Raw genomic sequence first — 20,205 nt, 5'->3', positions numbered from 1 at the left:
AAACTGTGTCATTGCCATGTGGTTTGTGTTTTGGTCGCGCTTCGCGGCAGGGCACTTCTCATGAAATTTTGAATGTAAATTTAGAGAACAAAATTAGAGCGCTCTTACCATGGGGGTTACAGAGATAAACTCCTGTCTCAATCACCTGCACAAACTTTTTGTTTGTACAGCAAGCGGCGAGGAAAACCTTCAAGTGAGAATCCGGGTATGTGTATGTAGCGAAGTGCTCAAACGAAGCGCTCGTTTTGACACAAGCTCTTGATTAGCTGGAAAATAGCGGCTGCGGTAAATTTCTTGTGGTTTTGCTCTGACAGACGCTCGCATATCAACTTGTCGCAGACGATCATCAACGAAACGGCAAAGCAGCCCAAGCTGAACCTTGTGTCGCTGCCACTTTCGTCGCTTCTTGTGGAGATTCTGGAGCATATCACAGACCAAGTATGTTATTGAAGAAATGCGGTTTTGTGCGCAGTGTTTGAGGAAATGGTGGAAAGATGAAAAGTTTGAGTGTCTCGTTCTTGAACGTCGCCAAATTCGAGATCTCATAGATCCTTTCATTGCGCCGTTTATAAGCGTTCGCGGTGCGTGGGTCTATACGACTGACAGCACAAATACTACCTCTGATTGAAAGCCCAGAGGGGCATACATAACGACAGTAAATTTAAGGTCCTATAAAAAAAAATCAGCTGCGGTTTAACTACTGCTGAACCTGGTTAGAGCTATGGTTTATCGGGTAAAAAGAAAAAAAAAACATTGGAACCAATTGGACATTCCAACTGGTTCTAATTGGATAATCCAATTGGAACCAATCGGTTCCAGCTGGGTTTTGAGCTACCCGACCAATTGGACCCAACTGGACCAATCAATCGGGCCCATTACGCCAGGCAGTTACTGCACCCATGCAGTAATATTAAGAAAATAGAACTCACAGTTAAGTTTCGCAAAATACGCAGTGTGAGAAATATTGCTACAATTTAACATATTAATATGCAAAAGGAAAACTGATTTGTGAGAACTGCAGGGAGACACTGTCTGGTGCCAATGAATATTTTTACTGCAGAATTGAAATTAGCATTCTTTTATGGAAATCAAAGCCAACAGACACGCATGCATCACACACGAGAAACACTACACATTCAGACTCTAGTAGCATTTATTAGCTCAATATGTACAGTACTCACGGATTGAAATAGGACATTCGGAGCGCGTGGCCGTCGCTTCATGGAGCGCCGCCCGTAGACGCTCATGGAACCAAGGTGGTGCATTGTGGTATGGCGTGAGAGGGAGAACATCTACAAAGCAGAATTGTTCCTTCCAGTAGCCAATCAGCCGGCCTGTGGTTTACCACATGCCTGCGTGGCACTGCAAGGCTAGCGCTCCGAATGTCCTATTTCAATCCGTGAGTACTGTACATCCAGAGAACACAGTTCTGCTCCAACTTATATACCCCATTTATGAGGCTCTCATTCTGGGGCTAGGGGCACTTGCCCACTGAGTGCAGTTATTTAATTTAATTTTTCACACAGTGGTGGTGGAGATGATGAATACAATTTAGTAGGTTAAGCTGCTGATAGCTCTTATTACAAGAACCAGATTAGTTCTGCCTTGTATATCAAATATGCAAACATTCATATGAATACAGTGGGTGCAGCTGGGCAGACCGATTGAATGCAATGGGTAAGACCAAACTAGCTGGAATCCCAGTTGGTCCATTTGGTTAGTCCACTTAGACTGTCCAATTGGAGCACCATTCCAATTGGAACCAGTTTGAAATCCAGTTGGCTCCAATGGTTTTTTTTTTATCGGGGCGGCTTGGTGTCTGTGAGGTTGAGTGCGTTCCGCACAGTGTATAGGCAGCGCGCCCACCCTGGCAGATGGCAGCTATGTTAATGGTTGATCACAAGAGGTTGGTCACCTAATGAACGCTGCGGCCTATTGCTGCAGTGCCGTGTGTCTGCCACAAAGTTGTCAGTGCTAATGCATACAGCCTACATCTCTCTCTCTCACCGCCGCCGTGCCACCATGTACCTCAGAGTGCAATTGAGGCGTCCACTCACCCAGGGAGCCAGTTATGCCCCCTTCCTTTCCTCAGAAATCGTCCGAGTCTAGAACATTGCCAACACCAATGCCAATGAACACAATGAACGCAAGCGCTCGGTTTCGGCGGCGGCGGCTGAGTGACGTCATAGCTGTCACGTGGTTCAAGGTCAGTTCAAGGTCAAACTTGCGCATATGGCGAAGAAGCCACGGAAGGGAGTAGTAAAGCTTTTGCTTTAAAAGCATTTAGTGCTCACCTACATATGCATGAAGTGAACGGCATACCAGCGGACAAAAGTGAACGGAACACATTACGCTCATCTAATTCTGTATTGAACACTTTTCCTAGCTCAGATTAGGAGGCATGAAGTTCAGGCATAAGCGTGTGAGTTATAATGCCACTTATGTGCATTGCTATAAATACATCAATTAATTTGGCCAGTGGCTTGGGCAGTATCTGTGTTCTTCATTCACCTGGCCGTGAAAGCTAAAGCAGGTGTAACAGGATTTACAGTTTTTTTTTTATCATGGTACTTGCTTCATTGCAGGGTGCAAAACCGGACACACTTCTGCTCGCCGGGACATGTGTTGTTCGCCTGCTTTGCCGTTTCCTAACCCCAAGAGCTGCTTCTGATGCCCTGCAACAGCTCTTGCTCGTATCTTCATGTCCGACATCATGGAAGTCACAGCGTGGTGCATTCCTGCCATCACCAGAGCCTGTGGCACACACCTCAGACAGCTTGAGTCATCCTACTTTCTACCACCTTTGCCTCATCCACGGTGCACTGAGTACCGGCACGGACTCCCATTTTCTCCTAACGTGCCAAAGTGACGACACTGCTCCTCCCTTGATCATACACATCTTAAGGCCTCTCATCTACCTCGTGCTTGATGACACTGTCTCGCGGTACCACACTGTGAGCACTCTGCTTCTGTGGTTCAGAACACTAGAGCACTTGCAGAGGGAGCCAGAAGCAGTAGAAGATAGCGCCACAATTGCTACGCACTCTTTGACAGAAAGCTTGTTCACGCCTGAATCGAGTGAGACTGCACTCGTTCTCTCCGCAGTTGATGCCAACTGGGAGTCGTCCGTGAATGGCGTGTCTGAACTTACCAAGAAAGTGTACCAGTCTCTTGTCCATGTGACTTTCCCCAGCCGCTTGGCCGAAAATGATTGCGAGAAGTTTGGAATAAATGGACGGGATGTTTTGCCAAGATTTCATCAATTTCTACTGGAGAAGGCAATGCGACTGGACTGGAAAGCAAAACCCAAGCTCCTGAGTCTTGCGTGCTTAATGCAGTTTGTACCATTTGAGATGGTGAGTATTTCTTTTCTTAGTGAGCTGCTCGTCTGGTAGGCAAGGTTGTCACATCAGTTTCAGTGTGCACCTTCTCAGTCCTGTACACTTCTGTCCTTATGCTGAATGTCTACTTAGCTAACTCTCAACTGAACTGCTGTCATGTATAATGTATACCTGTGAAGTTCTTCATGTGGGTGCTCTGTTCGTCACATACTCGTTCTAGCCCAAGATTAACTTACAATATAATTTTTTCTGGCCAAAATGCTTGTGCACTTTTCTCAAATTATTCTAATAAACAATTCAGCTAGGATGTAGGATGATGCTTTCAAGTAGACGACTCCTGTACACTACAAAATTCTCTTGAAGACGAATCGTCCTACCACTCACTGTCGCCTGTCCCAGATATTATCTTTTGTGTGTGAAGGTTCATCCTTTAAACAGCTTGCTTTGTGTCATCTGGCTGCACGCTACCACTGCAACTTGACACTGTCATCAGTATCTCATTGCATGTCTCGAACAGTGTAATAAAGATGTACCAAGTGTACCATGTACCAAGGTTAGTAAAAGTGTAACAGTCTTTTTATGTAACTTTGAAGCCTCAAAAACATTTTTGTCGAAATTTTGGAGGTACCTTCCAGAGAGAGTTTTGGTCACATTAGTAATATAACTTCTGCAAACATGATGGAAGAACAGTGCCATCCAAAAAGCTTTTAGCAAGTTGTAGAGTGAAGCCATGAGGCGTAGGATGCCTTACACATGTTTACATATGATTGTCACTTACAGTTCATGTGCATTCAAAATATGCTATTAATCCAGAAAAACTTCACCTTGGTAAATATTTTGTGTTGTTTTCAACACCATAATTGAATAAGTACCTTCAACAATTCAGTGAGCTTTCCTGTTGCATAAATAGTTACTGCATCATCTTGTTTTCCTTTCAGTGTTTGAAAATAGATGCCAATTTTGCTAAGCACTGCATTCATTGCTTGTTGGCCAATCACCTCGTGTCAGCGACAGTGGATGTCTACAAAGCATCACTGACATTTGGGTAGTTCCGGCACCTCTGCCTTTCACTTTCTGTTTGCTAAGGCTGAACACACTAAGGTATCATCCCACCTTGTGTATGGATATGTTACCTGAGTTTATAAAAGAAAAAGCTATGTTGTGAAAAGAAAAAAAAATGTTTTTTTGTCAGCGTGTAGAAACCACCAACATTCTGACATTCTGCTCTACTTATGTAGCAGGCTCGGAAGAAAAAAGGAAATACAAAAAAAAAGTGCAGAAAATGAGGAAATGGAAGTGTGTACAAGAAATAACGAGGTCATGGAGTGTAAGCTTTGAAGGCTAGGGTTTTTGCTTTGCATGCACTTTCAAATTCCTTGTTCTTTGATGAACCAGCACAAAAGGACAGCGGACAAGTAGAAGAAAGATGACTTGTCCTTCTTGTCCACTGTCCTTCAGCTCCACCATACTATATGTCCTTCTGTGCTGGTTCATCAAAGATCATGAAAGACCAACTAGCCCAACAGCAAGTGTTAGTCAAATTCCTTGTGTAACACAAAATTGTGGCAGCATGTTTGATACTTAATAATTATCGTCATTTTTCTTTTGTCTTCTGCCAGTAGGTAAATCTCAAGATTTAGTGTTGTCTTTCTTTTGCAGTTCAGCTCAAATGGCAAGCAAAGAAATATGGTCTGAATACTGGAAAACGCCTATTATTGATATCATAAAGGCCGATGATGGGTTAGTATTTGTCCCCAATTTTGTCCATTGTGGAACATCACACTAGACAATCTAGCTGCTCCTGCAAGCCTCCCTTCAGGTTATTCATGTTGGCAGTGTTCAGAAGTAACATTCAGAGGCAACCATATTTACAGTCTAGCATAATCTGGTTTAGAGTTCTTTTCTATAAATGGTCAAATTAGTAATAAGCTATATGCAAATAACATTGTGCAACGATGCAGCTTTTTCTTATGTAAAGACTTTTTTTTAATTTGAACGACTGCTTAGCTCATTTTATCAGGCTAGCTTTGGAAAGAGGTGCCCCCAGCTGATGTTAAGGGAGGCTTCCCACAAGTGCTAAAATGAGCAGTTATAAGCTTGAAATGAACAGGGTTTAATTGGCTATGAATACATACCACGCTTATAGAAATCAGAACACAAGCAAAAATAATAGGCCTAATATGTGACTGCATACGTAGATAAAAAGTCTTAATAGGCTAATTAGAACATATTCCTTATGACAATAAAAATATAGATTGAATTAAATTTTTTCGTTAATTAGTTTCTGCTGAGAGATCCCTAAGTGTCTGTCATGCGTTGCACCTACCGGTTGACTATAGAAAACAGCTGACACAGAGCATGCAGTTTTTTAATGAATTAGAACCCCGATGTCACAAGAATCTGCATGTCCGAAGCCTGGGTTGGCTGGTGGCAAAATGGAGGGAGTGAAAAAACCCTCCACTTGCACAGGAGGGGGCATACAGAGGTGGTGGGGAGGGGGGTACGCATGTCACACATTGGCAAGCAGATTGGATCCAAACTCCACCTGTTCACATAATCTCAACCCAGCAGTGGCTGCTCTGTCTAAGGGAGAACACTAAGGCTAACGCATACTCTGCCGCATCAGTCGCATTGACCGTCTATACCTTTTTACTTTTAACACATCTGACATTTTGATTCAGTTTATACTAGAGGTGTTAATCATTGTTGCACTTTATTTCACTGCTGCTGTTTGTTTCCAGAACGTGTCTGCAGAACATGACAACTCACTTGCTTCCCTGGACACTCAAGAATGTGTCGTGCAGCTTAGAAGAGCTTGCGAAAAGCTTTGAGACGTGCAAGACCGATGAAGTGTCTCTGTCTTTTCTTGTCACTCTGGGTCGCATTGCTATGCAAGTAGGGCTTGCATCGAAGGTGTTGGAGGCAAGTTTGTTATTTATTACAGCTAGCTGCTTTTACATTTGATGAGGCTAAAGGAATATCGCAATGCCAATGATCCTCGATGCTAGTTTATTGAGCACCTCATGTGTATGTGGCTATTTACAGGATTTTTGTCTTATTATTATTGCTACCTTTCTGTTGATGAGTGTTATTCATATTAATGCAGTGCATATCATTTGGTCTTCAATGGCAGTGTCTGCATTTTTTACATGAGTTCCTGATTTCACTTTCAAGAAGGTGTTATTCATGCGCTGCTAATGAAAGAACCAGGTTGTCAACAGTTTAGTGGTTCAGATGCTATGGTTGAAACTGTAGTTTGTACATATGTTATATCATCAGGAAAAAATGAAGAAAAAAAGTTTTTTTTTCTTACACCAGGACTTAGTATGTCAGAGCATTTCTTCGAATGTTTTGACACCCTTACGGACATATTATTTTTTTCCAAAAGGGTCATTTAGTGCCAATGCTCCCATCTGTTGGCAAAACAAAAAAATGCTTTGGACTAGCCCCACTCACCTTAAACCGGACATAGAGTGTGAGAAAACACGTGACCAGGTGGACTTGTCATGAGCCATAAATGATGCCTGGCTTGTCCTCAAGTCCGCTAGGTGGTTAAAAGGAAACTGAGGATAAAGTAAACTTGGCCTCTATCTATAGATTACCACTTTCTAATGACAAAAACGGTAGTTTCACCAAAAATGAAGCCTTTATAAGCTAGAAGAGGTCGAAAAATGAAATGCAGCTTTTTTTGCAAGTGAACTGTAGTTCATCAAGACAACTTTTTGTGCATGGATCCCCAACGTTAGCCTACATTGATGTTCACTTCCAAATTACGAGTCCAGGTTTTTTTTTTTCCCTTAACGTGACGAGTTTGAATTGAGTGGCACAAAAACATTTTGTTTCAATCATTCCGGCAGTGAATGTGTCTTTGCTGCTGAACAAGCATCTGCATAGCTAGAACGAGCCACAGAATTGATTTTCAGCTAGAACAAAAGTTAAATGGAGGGGTCCTCTGTGTCTCTTAAATATTAATGTTCTTGGCCTTTATGATGATAGTGATTTTTAATGGCGCAAGGGCATCTGCGGCCAAATATCGCCATGGCACAAGCCTATTTTCGTTTGCTCAAGGTGGGGTCACAGACCCATTTCCCAAACATTTCACCCTGTTTAAGCTGAGCACCATTTGTTCTTGGCCTTTAGACGGCCATTCTAAACATATTTGAACTATGTTGCCATGTTTGTTTCTTCAGCTTTATTACATTATTTTGAAGCGTTACAAGTAAAATCTTAAAAAGTGTTGATGCTGTTTGTCTCCTTGACACTTCAATTCATCTAATGCTTAGCGATAGTGTTTAGCACTTTTACATTGGGCGTTTGCAGTGAGCATTGTTTTTTTTTATGCTTAGTTAATTTCTTCTTCATGCAGGACTCGCTGCTGGTGCAGTGTCTTGTACACCAGTCTAATGGGATACGGATAGAAGCATTCAGCCTATGTTGCTCATCGTACATACATCGTCCAGGTGTGATACCGATTTTGCCTTTGAGTTTTGTGTGAAATTATTTAAAATTGAAAGTAGTGTTGCTCTTGGTATGATTGTCCAATTAGTCAGCAGACAGGTGCAGCAGGCACACACACTTCAGTGGTGCTTCTAAAATGAGTACAACCATAGAAACCCCACCAAATGTGTTTTGCAGGTCCTTTATGTAGGCTTCGGCAGAGTAGGAGAAATCTCCTCGAACGCCACCAACAACTCGGCATCAAACGCGAGCATTCCACAGAAAGTTCATTGGCATTGCAAGGAATGCTCATCGGCGTGGTGCCGAACGCACAGATCTCAATGCGCAGATGCGTCAAGTAGGACCTGCTGTTACATTTTCTACTGGTGTGCGGTATATTAAAAAAAAGCGCATTTGGAGTGAAACGTAGCAGCCAAATACAGCGTGTGAAAAAAATTGTGCATCTTTATCTGCCACTTTATTATTATTGCTTGTAAGCACAGAATGTTTCTCTAGAATTTGCGAGGCTTTGTGACTCGCAATCGATCGTTCTGCACTTGCAGAACGCCCGAAACTCCTTGCGATGTCTCTCCGTCAGCCTGAACAGCTGTTTGTGGAGGGGAGGCAGCAGTGAAGAGGGAGTGTGCGGAGCAGGCGAAGTTGCGGCACGCGTGGTTTTGTGCGCTGTTTCACAGCGGGCGCTTTAATACTGTACAATCCTCATCAGTTGAAATCTAGAAATTACATCGTTTAAGCTGCAGACCATAAGAAAAAAAACTGACGACAGAAACAAAAAGCAAAGGAGCAAACCGCACAATAGCATCTGTGACAGTGCTGCCCACGTGCCGACTTCCATGGCATAGTTTTGTTTTGCTGCTTTTGGTCGTTTGCATTTGCATCACAGCGGCAATGGAACTGCACCAACAGCTGCATCGAAATTCATGCTGCCCATAAGCGTGCATGGAGCTGGCGCAGCATGACGAAAGCTGCCGAACAGGGTGGCTGTCAAACGCCAATGGAGGGCAGAGTCCCGCTTTGGGCGCCAAAATGTAGGCTATCAAAATGCAGGCCCGGGCTACAGCACTACTGTGAGGTGACATTCACGATGTGTCATCCGGGAACGCTGTCACGATTGCGATGTAGCAGCTGAGTTTGTATTGCATGGGTTCTTATGGGAGGTTGAGTGGGACTGGTGCAAGAAAGCGTGGCACAAAGGCATCTGTGGCCAGAGAGCACCATAGAACAATGTGTTTTTCTCCATTCAAGGTGTGTCTAAGACCTTTTTCCCAGGCATTTCATCCTAAATAAGCCTAGCACTGGGCCACGGGAAAGCTTGTAGACATTATATCACTGGTGGGTGCCTGGCTGCACTGGGATTCGAACCCCGCACCTCCCGCATGCAAGGCAGATGCTCAAACCACTAGGTTATTGCTACGATCGTTGGTTACTATTTATTTGTTGCTTAGTACAAGCAATGCTTGATCAGATCAACATTTGGTGACTTTGCACAGAATTTTCTTGAACTGGTGGCAATGTTGTTATGACAAAGAGCTGGCCTCTCCTTCAACTTGCTGACTTAGTAGTGGAAATGCACATTCAGCTGCAAAATAAACTGGAATTTTTTGTGATAGGAAAAAAAAACATTTTTTCCAGACGTGTTCGAAAAGCTAGTTGAGCTGAAGGACCTTTGATATTTTTTTGTGCCGTTTATGACAGCTGTTTATTTGTGAACAGATTCAGACAACCAACCCTAGACTGTGTACGTCTGAAATGTGACAGTTGCTGTTTTTGTCTCCAGGAACGACTGAGACTGACCTTCCACGCATACTGCAATTCACAAGGGCCAACCTGAATGTAGATGACTCCTGGTTTCGATCAAGGCTCATGGTGCAGCTGGAGAATGTCTTTGTGGCTCTGCGAGAGTGCATGGTGTCAGAATTCAGTAAAGCAACACGACAGAAACGCAAACACGAGGATGCCAGGGCCCCGGGCAACCATGATGCCTCAGCATTTTGTAAGTTTGCATTTGCACTAGCCGTTGCATCGCTTTCAGGGCCAGGTTAGTATGGTCTCCCTGGCCAAACAAAATTGGCATTTGGCAGCTATGTTTTGTTTGTTTGTTTGTTCGTTTGTTTTCTGTGTTGTCAGCCTTTTCAAGGCCACTACAGGTGTTAGAAAAGAAGAACAGTAAGATATCACTTGATTGCTGTACTTGTCTCTCATGGCTGAAATCAATGGGAAGTGGGTCATTACCCCATTTATGCACAATCTGACCCCTTCCTGCCCCAAAAGAAAAAAAAATTAAAATTGAAAATTGGTTTTTTGAGGAAAGGAAATGGCGCAGTAGTTGACTCCTATATCTCAGCGGACACCCGAATGGCACCTAAGGAAGGGATAAAGGAGGGAGTGAAAGAATAAAGAAAGAGGTGCAGCAGTGGAGGGCTCCAGAATAATTTAGACCACCTGGGGATCTTTAACCTGCACTGACATTGCACAGCACATGGGCACCTTTTGCGTTTCTCCATGGAATTACAGCTGTGGTCGTAAGCGGGGTACTCCTTCAGGGCTCAGCAGAAGAGTGCCTTAACCACTGAGACACTGTGGCAGGTCAAAAAAAAAAAAAGTCACAAAAAAAACAATAAAACGAAGTTACATAAAAATAAAAATAAATAACAAGCACAAGTTGACACGGCTGTTGATGCCATATGAGATATGGAAATGAAACAAGGCAATCAACAGATACTGAGAGGTCTTAGAACAGGAACTCTGAAGAAAAATAGTCTAACAGTAACTGTTTAAAATTTTAAAAATTGCATAAGAAGCAAATTAAAAAAAAATTTAAACAGTTATTATACTATTTCGCTTCAGAGTTCCTGTTCAGAGTCCTCTTATTACTGGTTTATTGCCTTGTTTCATATCCATATCTCGTGTTGTCAACAACTGTGTCAACTTGTGCTTGCTATTCATTTTTATTATTATGTAACTTATATTTATTGTTTTTTATGGCCCGTTATTACCATCTGTCCTCCCCCTTATGAATGCCCCTGCGGTGCCCTTAAAGGGGCCCCGAAACACATTTTCAGTGCATTGTTTTGCCTGTTGGTTGCATAGAATGAGTTATAGTGATGCTATTAGCATCGGTCGTACCGCATATACTGTGATTTTTAATATTTTAATTAGCTCGCAAAAACAAATTCGTGGTGCTGACGGTGTCACCATACAGTGGCGGTTTTCAGCAGCGGACATGACATCACTTTGTGCGAGCTTGATGATTGGACAAAGAGTAAATATACTGCAAATTGCGTTAATAACTAGAGGTACGTTTTGTCAAGTTTTTGTGTTTTATATTACAATTACAAAACCAACTTGTCTGCCCTAGATAAAAGCACTCGAAATCAAGTAAAACAAAAGCACGCCACCGGAGGCACTGTCTACTTTTTGCATCGAAGGACTTTGCGCCTCTCTGTAAACATCCTACGACCTAGCACTAAACACTTATGGCTACTCTCTGTGTATCTGAGAGCGGCTTTGCGGAATCGATCCGATCGAGCCATTGCACTCTATAAGCGTTCGTTTCGGTCCCATGGAAGGATGCGTTCATTTCACATTTAGCAGGCAGTGCGCATCGTCAGTTTGTGGAGAATCACCGGGTGGTGGCGCCAGATGGCGCCACGTTCCCGTCAACAGCACACGCTCCTTGCTCACCGTGGCCAACCAGCGCGCTAGGAGCGACTATAGAGCGACGGGCGATGGTTGGCGGTAAGCAGTAGCGGTACGCGTTATGCTAAATGTGTCTGATATCTTGCGCAGGCTGTCACACCGTCGCAGTATCTCGCGCTCGAGTTCGGATCCATAAGTAAGGGAACGTCACTGCTCAATGTTTCCTTCTGCGCCATCGACGTGACGGTGAAGCATCGCTGGGTCAGCTGGGCATTCACATGGTTGTTGTAACCGTGCAAACGGCGCTGCCAGCCTTGGCATGAACGAGTTACAGAGAACAGGCAACCATGGAGTGCAAAGTTCTGCCACGTGCTCAGATAGGCTGTTTTGATTGATCGCCCCCCCCAAGTGTCGTCATTGGTGGCTCTCACAGAACAGAAATTGGTGGTCACCAGTACTTTAGTTGCAGTACCGTGTGGGTGTCAATGTATTGTGATAAGGAGAGTTTCAGTAGAAACTGAAAAGAAGCATATTATGGGCTACCGGTGCAAGGCAAAGCCATTACTTGGCACTCGCTGCAGCACATCCCGTCAACAACCGCCACCTGTCAAGTGCTCTGATGAATGGATCTTCACCACAGAAGACCAGGCAGACACCTTCACCAGCCTGCAGAACTTCGCATCAGAGTGCAACCTTCATCTCCTCACATAAGTGCCGTATGTCCGTGCATATGTGTGATGTGTCACGATAAGTGATGTGTGACAGGATGAGGCAACTCGCTGCCTAAAATGGCCTTGTACGTTAACAAAACTGCCCTTATCATGACATCCTAACCTTGGGCCCTCTTGCCTCGCCACAGGCTTCAAGCCTTCCCCTTTTGATAAATTTATTCATTTATTCATTCATGCTTTAGAAAAAATTATTTCATGAATGTAATTGTGATCTTTGTGCCCATAAGCTCAATCACTGATATGTATCTGGGAAAGTGCTTTCCGTCTTGTCTGCAGACAACACTGACAGCATAGCTGTGATCAGACAGCGTTTATAAGTGACAGGTTCACCATATCGACATGTACTCCTTATGCGTTGAGAAGAAATCTGAAATTTTTTTTCATGCTTTCATCACAGAAAAAGCAACTCATGTGAAAGACCTCTACAATTGGTTTTCCAAGGTCAGAAAGGCAGCTAACCAAACAAGTGTGCCTAACCTTGTCATGCCGGCCAGTTGTAGTTCCTGATGCATGCACATGAGTTATGTATTTTTGGTTGGGCATTCTGTATATCTTGCTCTTTTTTTGCGATTTGAGTGCATGTGTGTTCAATTTTCAGTTTGGTCTGCGCTTAGACAAAGACTGTTGACAGCTTGTGTCCACCGTGAGTTTCTGTTTAGGCAGCTTTTGGGCAAATATTTCAGTGTTGTCATGCTTTGTAGAAGCCAGCTGACTGCAAATTTAAACTAAGACAGCATATGAGTCTCATTTTATTTTTTTGTGCTTCTTCAGGCTTCGTCAAAGACATGATAGTACTCGCAATTGAAAACTTGTTTCCTGGTTCCAACTACCAGAGAGCCATAACTTCGCTGGGGATCCTCGAATCTCTTGCGAACGTTTTTCGTGTGGACTCGTCTGGGAAACAAAGAACAACTCATAAGAGAGGCAAGTCCATTTCTAATTACCTGAAATTTTATTTTGTTCAGCATAATTGTTTGCAGAAACCCTGAGTGCTCGGGTATCCTCAAGCTGGTCAATTGTTGGACTAGTCATTTCATGGCTTCCAGAAGTCAACAGTACTACCACCTGCTTCTGTTTTCTTGCATTTTGTATTGGTTACATTCAGCGTGCAAGGAGGCCTCACACAAAAAAATTCATTAGGAGTCAAGAACATCACAGAGCTAATAATGCTTTTCAATACTGATGCCATTAGCCTTTTCCCTCAAATTCTTTTTTGCAGTTTGTTAGCTGCAAAACAACCATATTCAGCAAGAACCTGTAAGTATGTGACATACCTGTTGGGCCTTTGGACTAAAGTTATTGGGAAAATATGCCCTGAGCATCACAGCTTCCACTTCACAGTCTGTAAATAAATGGGGTCGCCGGGTATTTGCTGGGCTGATGTGCATTGTGGCTTGATATATAATATTGGACAAAAGCTTGTGAGATGCAGAATCACAGAAATAAATTTATCTATGCGTTGCCTCGCTAGTCATTCGGCTAGTATTCCAGTACACATGTCCATATCCCCTTATGCTTCAATGCTTTTAACTGACCTGCTTTGCCTGACTTTGCCTGCTTTGATATTTCACGGAATTAAATTTTTTTCAGCAAACCCATGTGCTGTAAACTTTCGTCCATGACTGTACGCTGATACACTGCTCACACCCTGGATAAATACTTCCCTTACGTAGTGTCAGGGTTGATGCAAAGAAAAGTTGCGGCAGCAGTCAGAAATTTGGGGATAGTTTTTAATCACTGAATGTACCTCTGAGGGACAACTCTGGTCAGTTTAAAAGGGCCCATACATTTGATTGATTTTCATTCTTTTTCACTCATAGATGTGCTTTAAAATGTGGTCATAATTTCAGCAGATGTTTGCTCAATGCTCTTTGCAGCATGTTTTCATTGATAAGTTAATGATGAGCAGTTTTGTTGATTCATGACTTGAACTGCATACTTGTGTTTCTCTCTCCCTTTTTCTTTCTTCTTTTTAACTGCTGGAGGGTTTTGAGGAATACAGTAAAATCTCATGGGGCCCCGAAAAATATTCGTATCATCTGAAATCTGTACCACCCAAAAATGAATGAAATCTGTATGCTGAAGCATAGGATATGTGTTCACGCTTGTATTCTTACACTCAATGGATTTATTTATGGTCACGCCCCACCACTCACTGTTAGTAGTGGGCACCATGTGACTTGCAATCATGATGTTGGCGATGTGCAGGCCGTGCGCTGCGTGCTGCGCGACTGGCGGTTGTGTGTCGGCTATGTGAGGGCAGCTGCTTGTGCTTGAGGGTGCAATCACGACTCCTGCATTCGTATCATCCGTGGTGGCACGTGAGAGTGTCTAAAATACCTGAAATTCTGCACATTGTACGCAATGCATTCCAGCCAGGGAATTTTACGAATTCGTATCATCCTGAAATTTTTCTCGGCCATGATCATATCATCAGGATTTTACTCCAGCAGAGTTTAATTCCGTTCTAACAATGCTTGGTTGTTTGTAAGTACAGAAGTATGCAACTTTACTCAAAACCAGAAGACTGTATCAGTCAACCTATTTGGCTAACCCATGCAGTCTGATTTTATGTTTCATTGAACTTATGTCAGCATACCATAAGTGAATTTTGGCATTCTTACACTGTCAATGAAATCTTGCCACTTAAGTCTGAAAATAAGTTTTGGGAAACCATTTTCTTTTGTCTCCTTTAGAAACCTTGGAGAAGTTCTTTGCCTCTGAGACAAACCAGTTTGGATTGGAACCCATGCAAAAGACAATCAGGGCAGCCTGCCTTACAGCTCTTTTTCATAATGTAGTAGAGGTAAGTAGTAGTTTTTGAAAGAAACATACAGAAAGGAAGGATGCCATATTCATAGATTTTGAAAAAGCATCTGATAAAGTCCCTCATGCACGCCTCATTCTTAAAATTTCATGCCTAAACCTTCATCCTTTGGTTCTGGATTGGATTCGTGCTTTCTTAAGGGACCGTTATCAATTCATTCACGCTAATTCTCATTCGTCATCACTTTGTCCTGTTCTGTCTGGCGTTCCGCAAGGATCTGTCTTAGGCCCCCTTCTATTTCTTATTTATATAAATGATTTGCCCTCTAACATCACTTCTAACATACGACTATTTGCTGACGATTGTGTCATCTATCGCCCAATAGTCAACCAGTCCGACATTACCATCCTCCAAGAAGACCTGCTACGCGTACAAGAGTGGTGTAAAACCTGGCTAATGTCATTAAATTCTGCTAAAACTTGCCTTGTTTCATTCCACCGCCTTCGCAACCACCAGGATGCAATTTATAGAATTAACAACCTTCCCATTAAATCAGTAGATTCTTATAAATATCTCGGTATTCATTTAAGTAAAAATCTAACCTGGTCGCAACACGTTCACCATGTAACAAATTCAGCTAATCAAGTTTTAGGGTACCTGTGCCGTAACCTTGCCTTAGCACCGCATTCATAAAATTGCTTGCTTACTTAGCATTTGTACGGTCGAAATTGGAGTTTTCATGCTCCGCCTATGATCCTAACTTTGCTAACCTGATTGACACACTCGAATCAGTCCAGAATCGCGCTGCAAGATTTGTTTGTTCTAATTTTTCATACCACACTAGCGTTTCCGCACTAAAGTCTCAGCTTAATCTCCCCACATTGGCCTGTCGTCACAAGGTCGCCCGTCTTTCCTTATATCATAAATTTTTCCATACCTTTAATCACGAAGTTATTCCTATCACACGCGCTCATCGTATTTCCCGTAATTGTCACCCTAACGCCGTCTATCCTTTGAAAGCCCGCACCGAAACATATCACGTCTTTTTTTCTGAAAACAGCCAGAGACTGGAATGACCTTCCATCCGAAGTGGCAGCCATCATCGACTACAGCAGGTTCAAAACCGCCCGCGAACATCATCTGTATTCATGCTAATTGTCTTCTCAGCCCACCCCTCATGTAATGTCCCTCGTGGACCTTTGAGGAACAAATAAATAGATAAATAAACGAGTGTTTCTGGCCATGGCAATCACTATCTAATATATTAAGCACTGAAGCTGTGTGCAGCAGGCAGAAATAAATGGCACATGAAGAGAATAGCAAGAAGTACAGAGGGGAGCGATAAGGAGAGAGAATAGGGGAGAGCTTTTATGCACTATTACAAAATACAAAAAGTAAAATAAGTTCGTGCTATAGCTCGTCCTGGCTAGGCACTAAAACGTAGCTTTTGAAGTCGGATGCCTCCATTGCCTTAGCTGTGGACATTGTTCCAGGCGGTGCTTGTTTAAAGGAGTAGAGATGTTGAAATTGTCATTGAATCACACAGTCACCAATTCTGGGTATAGTGTTTCCATCAGTGAGCTATTGTCACTATAGTAGCAGTTCGTGCTGGTTGGTGAAACATAAATAAGGGTTTTGTTTTTTATTTTGTGTTACCTTATTGGCTAACTAATAGAAGTAACGAATGTAATGTAGATAGAAGGACAGACTACAAAGTACAGCTAAGAATATTGAAGTTTAATACATACACAATATACAATGCCCCGATTACACACAACTTAGCAATATCATTCTGTACAATGCACTGCTCGAGAACATGCTCAGGCTGGCATTCCAACACACGCTGCTCTCGCCTGTTTCACGCTCCTCTGGCCGCAGAAAGGGTGTCTTGGTTTGTGTCAAAGTTGACACCGTCACAGATAGAAACACACAAATATGCTCAGAAGACACGCAAACACACACATAAGGGATGAACACATGCAAAAGCCTCCCTTCCAAGAAACGTCAAGGAGGAGCCGTCTCGCGTCCGAGCCTCGGCCGCTCTGTCAAAATCGGGTGCACTGCATCGGGGCTCAGTGCACCCGCCACAGATCTCGCCCACCGAATCTTGCCCAGGAGTACAGACCACCACCTCCTCGCTCATAAAAACAAAGATGGATGTTCATCATGGAAACAAATACACAAAATGAAAATTGTCATCTTGTTTTGTTATTTCACTGGCCTATTGCTTTGTTCATGTAACCTCCTTCTCTCCACCCTTCCCCCCTGCAATAATGCCTGCGGGTGCCGTTGGTATATATAATAAACAATACCGTATTTACACAATTGTAAGTCGATTTGTTTTTTTAAATTTGAAAATCAGAAGTGAGGGGTCGACTTACAATCGAAAGGAAAACATCGCACAAAGGCGAGACAAACGAGATATCAGACATGCTACAGCGTGGTTGCATTTTTGCTGCGTGGCTCCGTCGCGTCGCTCTTGGTGCTGGCCTTGAGCAGCTGCTATGTCAACGCACAAAACTGGCATCCCCTCCCCGCGCGTGCGGGCTGCGGCCGATGGTGGCTATCGATAAACAGCTAACTGGCACCCCACACTCCCCACATGTGGCTGCTGACTGCGGTTGCTAATAATCGGCGGCGGCCCGATAACGCAATCGCGTTCTAAGGGTAGCTCAAGCATCCAACAAGTTTTCTTTTTACTTTCAATTGCGCGCTCAGCGCTTAAGGGAGCGTTGATAGTTGATGGAAGGGCCGCTGTTCCAATCAAGGCGGCACCCCCACTCGGAACGGCTGCGGTGCCGGGGAGTGTCGATAGGTGATGGAAGAGCCAAAGCCATTCATGCGTAGTTTCTCTTTGGCTTTGACGCATTTGACTACTGCCGGCCGCGTTTCACAAGTTTTTAATGTAGTGCTTCGTCAGTCATCGTTTGTGCTCCAGGTCCAGCAAGCGACCGGCGCTCATTCACAGCTACATTCAAGATGGCTGCCATTTTTTACGCGGAAGAAACAAACAGCTGCGTGCCGGGCCCCAAGTTCAACGTTCGCAACGGGTGATACAGGTGTGGCAGCTGCAGCGAGGAAAATTTTCAGCTGTTCCGCGCAATTTCGTGATGTGGCTGTTTGCGAAGTGCGGGATTTTGCTGGACGACGGCGTTAGAACGACATGCTGTGGGACCGCAGCAGCGATCGCGAAGGCAGCGCTAGTGAGGACGATGGCGCAAGTGTGGACGAGTAGTCCAGTGACTAATACATTTTCGTTTTGGAATGTGCCCATGGGCACGCCCGCGCACGGCAGCCGATAGCAGCTGGCGATAAACAGCGGCCGCTGGAAAATGCTATCGCATTCAACTATTCAAGGCCAAGCTTTAACAACCTCGGAAGTTTTTTCTTTGTTTTTCGGAAATTCGATTTGGGGGTCGACTTACAATCCTGTAAATATAGTACGCTTAATCACTGATTTCATCTGCCAATGCAATAGCATCGCATTGCGTCCACCATCGAGCTTGTGGTACAGGGCCAACCCACTCTCGTAGACACCCTTGCACTTGATGGTCGACAGTTCGACTCCTGTTTTACTGCTGACGAGCGTTATGACTAGCAGTTCTGTGCTACATCTCACACAGATTCGAACGCAACCAGCCCCGTACTTGTGCAAAAATTTGGGGAGTCGCAATCTTTGACCTGAAACCACATCACTGGGCAAGCAGCTGTGTCATTCTAGGGGTGCAAATATATAGAAAGAGATGCTGTGTAATGTCTGAACAGCAACAGCCTTGGTTGTGGTTGAAGTCGTGTAACGACATTCAAATGCATTCTAGTCTAATTCTGTTCTATTGCTTTGTAGTTTATGCAGTTGTAAGAACATGTACTGATGTTATAGTTTTTAACATTTCGTATTTTCCCGCCTTTGCTGACATCACACCATTTCGACCAATTGCAAGTCTTGTAACGTCATTTTTTTGGGTGAAGCTGGGTTTTTGTGTCAATGAGTGATCTAATACTTTCACATTAATAGGAATAAACATAGCACATGAGGAAACAATTCTTTTTCCCTTTTCTCATGTCTCACCCTCCCTGTACATGCTCTTCTTTTTGTGAGCAATAGTCAACTTAGTCCTTTTTATTTTTCAGAGCATTATTGCGGTTTTGCAGTTTTTGAAATGAAGCTTAGTTGACAGCAAAATGACAACTAAAAGTAGATGCTCAAACATATTGACATTTGAAAACCACTGCAAAGTAGAACCCACTGTTATGCTAATTAATACAAGTCTTGCAGACATCCGTCCTGCACTTACCGTCTCTTGCAACTGCAGTTTCTGATAGCTTGAAGGCTTCCAACTTGGAACATGATCTCAGTGCCAGCATTGCGGCACTAAATTTTTTCAGGTCTTCACATTGGCAAACAAATATTTGCATGTCATAATTTGGAGGGCTAAACTTTCGTATGCCTGATCGTTGAAGAAAGGTTATTTAAGAACGTTACTGGGGTCCACAAGGTTCAAACTCTCATGCTGACAGATATCTGCCACTAGAGAGAGGCAGGGAGTTAAATTTTAATATCTCACCACCCTCTCTGTTATTTCTCAAGTTCAAATTGCTGTTTAATATAAATCTTTTTGCCATTTATTTAAAAAAATTGCAATGAATACCCTCAAGTGCATTCATAAAATTGTCATGGACATTAGATTTGTCTGTAAAAGCTTTCTTGATATCAGAGATGAAATCAGATGAAAGATTTCTGTACCAGTTTCTGAAAGTGTCAAAACTGCAACCCAGTACTAAAAGGCAGAGGGAAGAGATGAAAACTTGCAAAAAGCAGGATGTCCATCCACCTTAAAGTCTGCATGCCAGCACAAGAAGGCAGCAGCTTGATGTGCATTGCTTCTTGCAATATTTGGACTTGCCTTGTCATTGCCAAACTGAGCATACTTAAATGCAACCTATAAAAGTTTTGCAGAATCAAATCTAGTGAAACTGAAGCGAACGTTATGGCGGAACTCAGCATATTGTTGCACCACTTCAATTTTAGCTGGATCGGGACGTGCACCGGATCAGGACATACACTTACCCCGCATTTCCACCAAGGATGTTACGGGGGAAATACTATTTACGTTTATTTACAAACATTATGGGTGAAGACTGAATATAGTTCCGAGCAGGGAGCACCAATGCGAACAGGGAGCCACGTCAACCTCTTCTTTTCCATTCGTCCTTTTCACGCAACAGGTCACTTCGTCTTCGTTTTCTATGGTAACAATATGTTCATTCA

The 20,205-nt window shown here is 43.3% G+C and overlaps 1 protein-coding gene across 4 annotated transcripts in view; it reads left to right on the top strand.

Moving 5' to 3' along the window:
- Positions 1-9: 9 nt before the first annotated feature.
- The window catches only part of LOC144133486 (tRNA (32-2'-O)-methyltransferase regulator THADA), a 50,005-nt gene continuing 29,809 nt past the window's right edge, over positions 10-20,205 (top strand). For 2 of the 4 annotated variants that reach the window (XM_077666610.1, XM_077666609.1), the window contains exons 1-10: positions 10-205; positions 340-438; positions 2,586-3,356; positions 4,280-4,386; positions 5,001-5,081; positions 6,083-6,263; positions 7,708-7,801; positions 9,577-9,792; positions 12,941-13,093; positions 14,866-14,975. In XM_077666610.1, coding sequence (XP_077522736.1) covers positions 110-205; positions 340-438; positions 2,586-3,356; positions 4,280-4,386; positions 5,001-5,081; positions 6,083-6,263; positions 7,708-7,801; positions 9,577-9,792; positions 12,941-13,093; positions 14,866-14,975 — 1,908 coding nt within the window. In that variant the 5' untranslated portion in view covers positions 10-109. The remainder of the gene's footprint in view (positions 206-339; positions 439-2,585; positions 3,357-4,279; positions 4,387-5,000; positions 5,082-6,082; positions 6,264-7,707; positions 7,802-9,576; positions 9,793-12,940; positions 13,094-14,865; positions 14,976-20,205) is intronic. The other 2 variants (XM_077666612.1, XM_077666611.1) reach the window with 1 other exon arrangement.

This window comes from Amblyomma americanum, chromosome 5, assembly GCF_052857255.1.
Source record: "Amblyomma americanum isolate KBUSLIRL-KWMA chromosome 5, ASM5285725v1, whole genome shotgun sequence".
In the NCBI taxonomy this organism is placed as follows: domain Eukaryota; kingdom Metazoa; phylum Arthropoda; class Arachnida; order Ixodida; family Ixodidae; genus Amblyomma; species Amblyomma americanum.
This window is presented reverse-complemented; position numbering and strand designations above follow the sequence as displayed.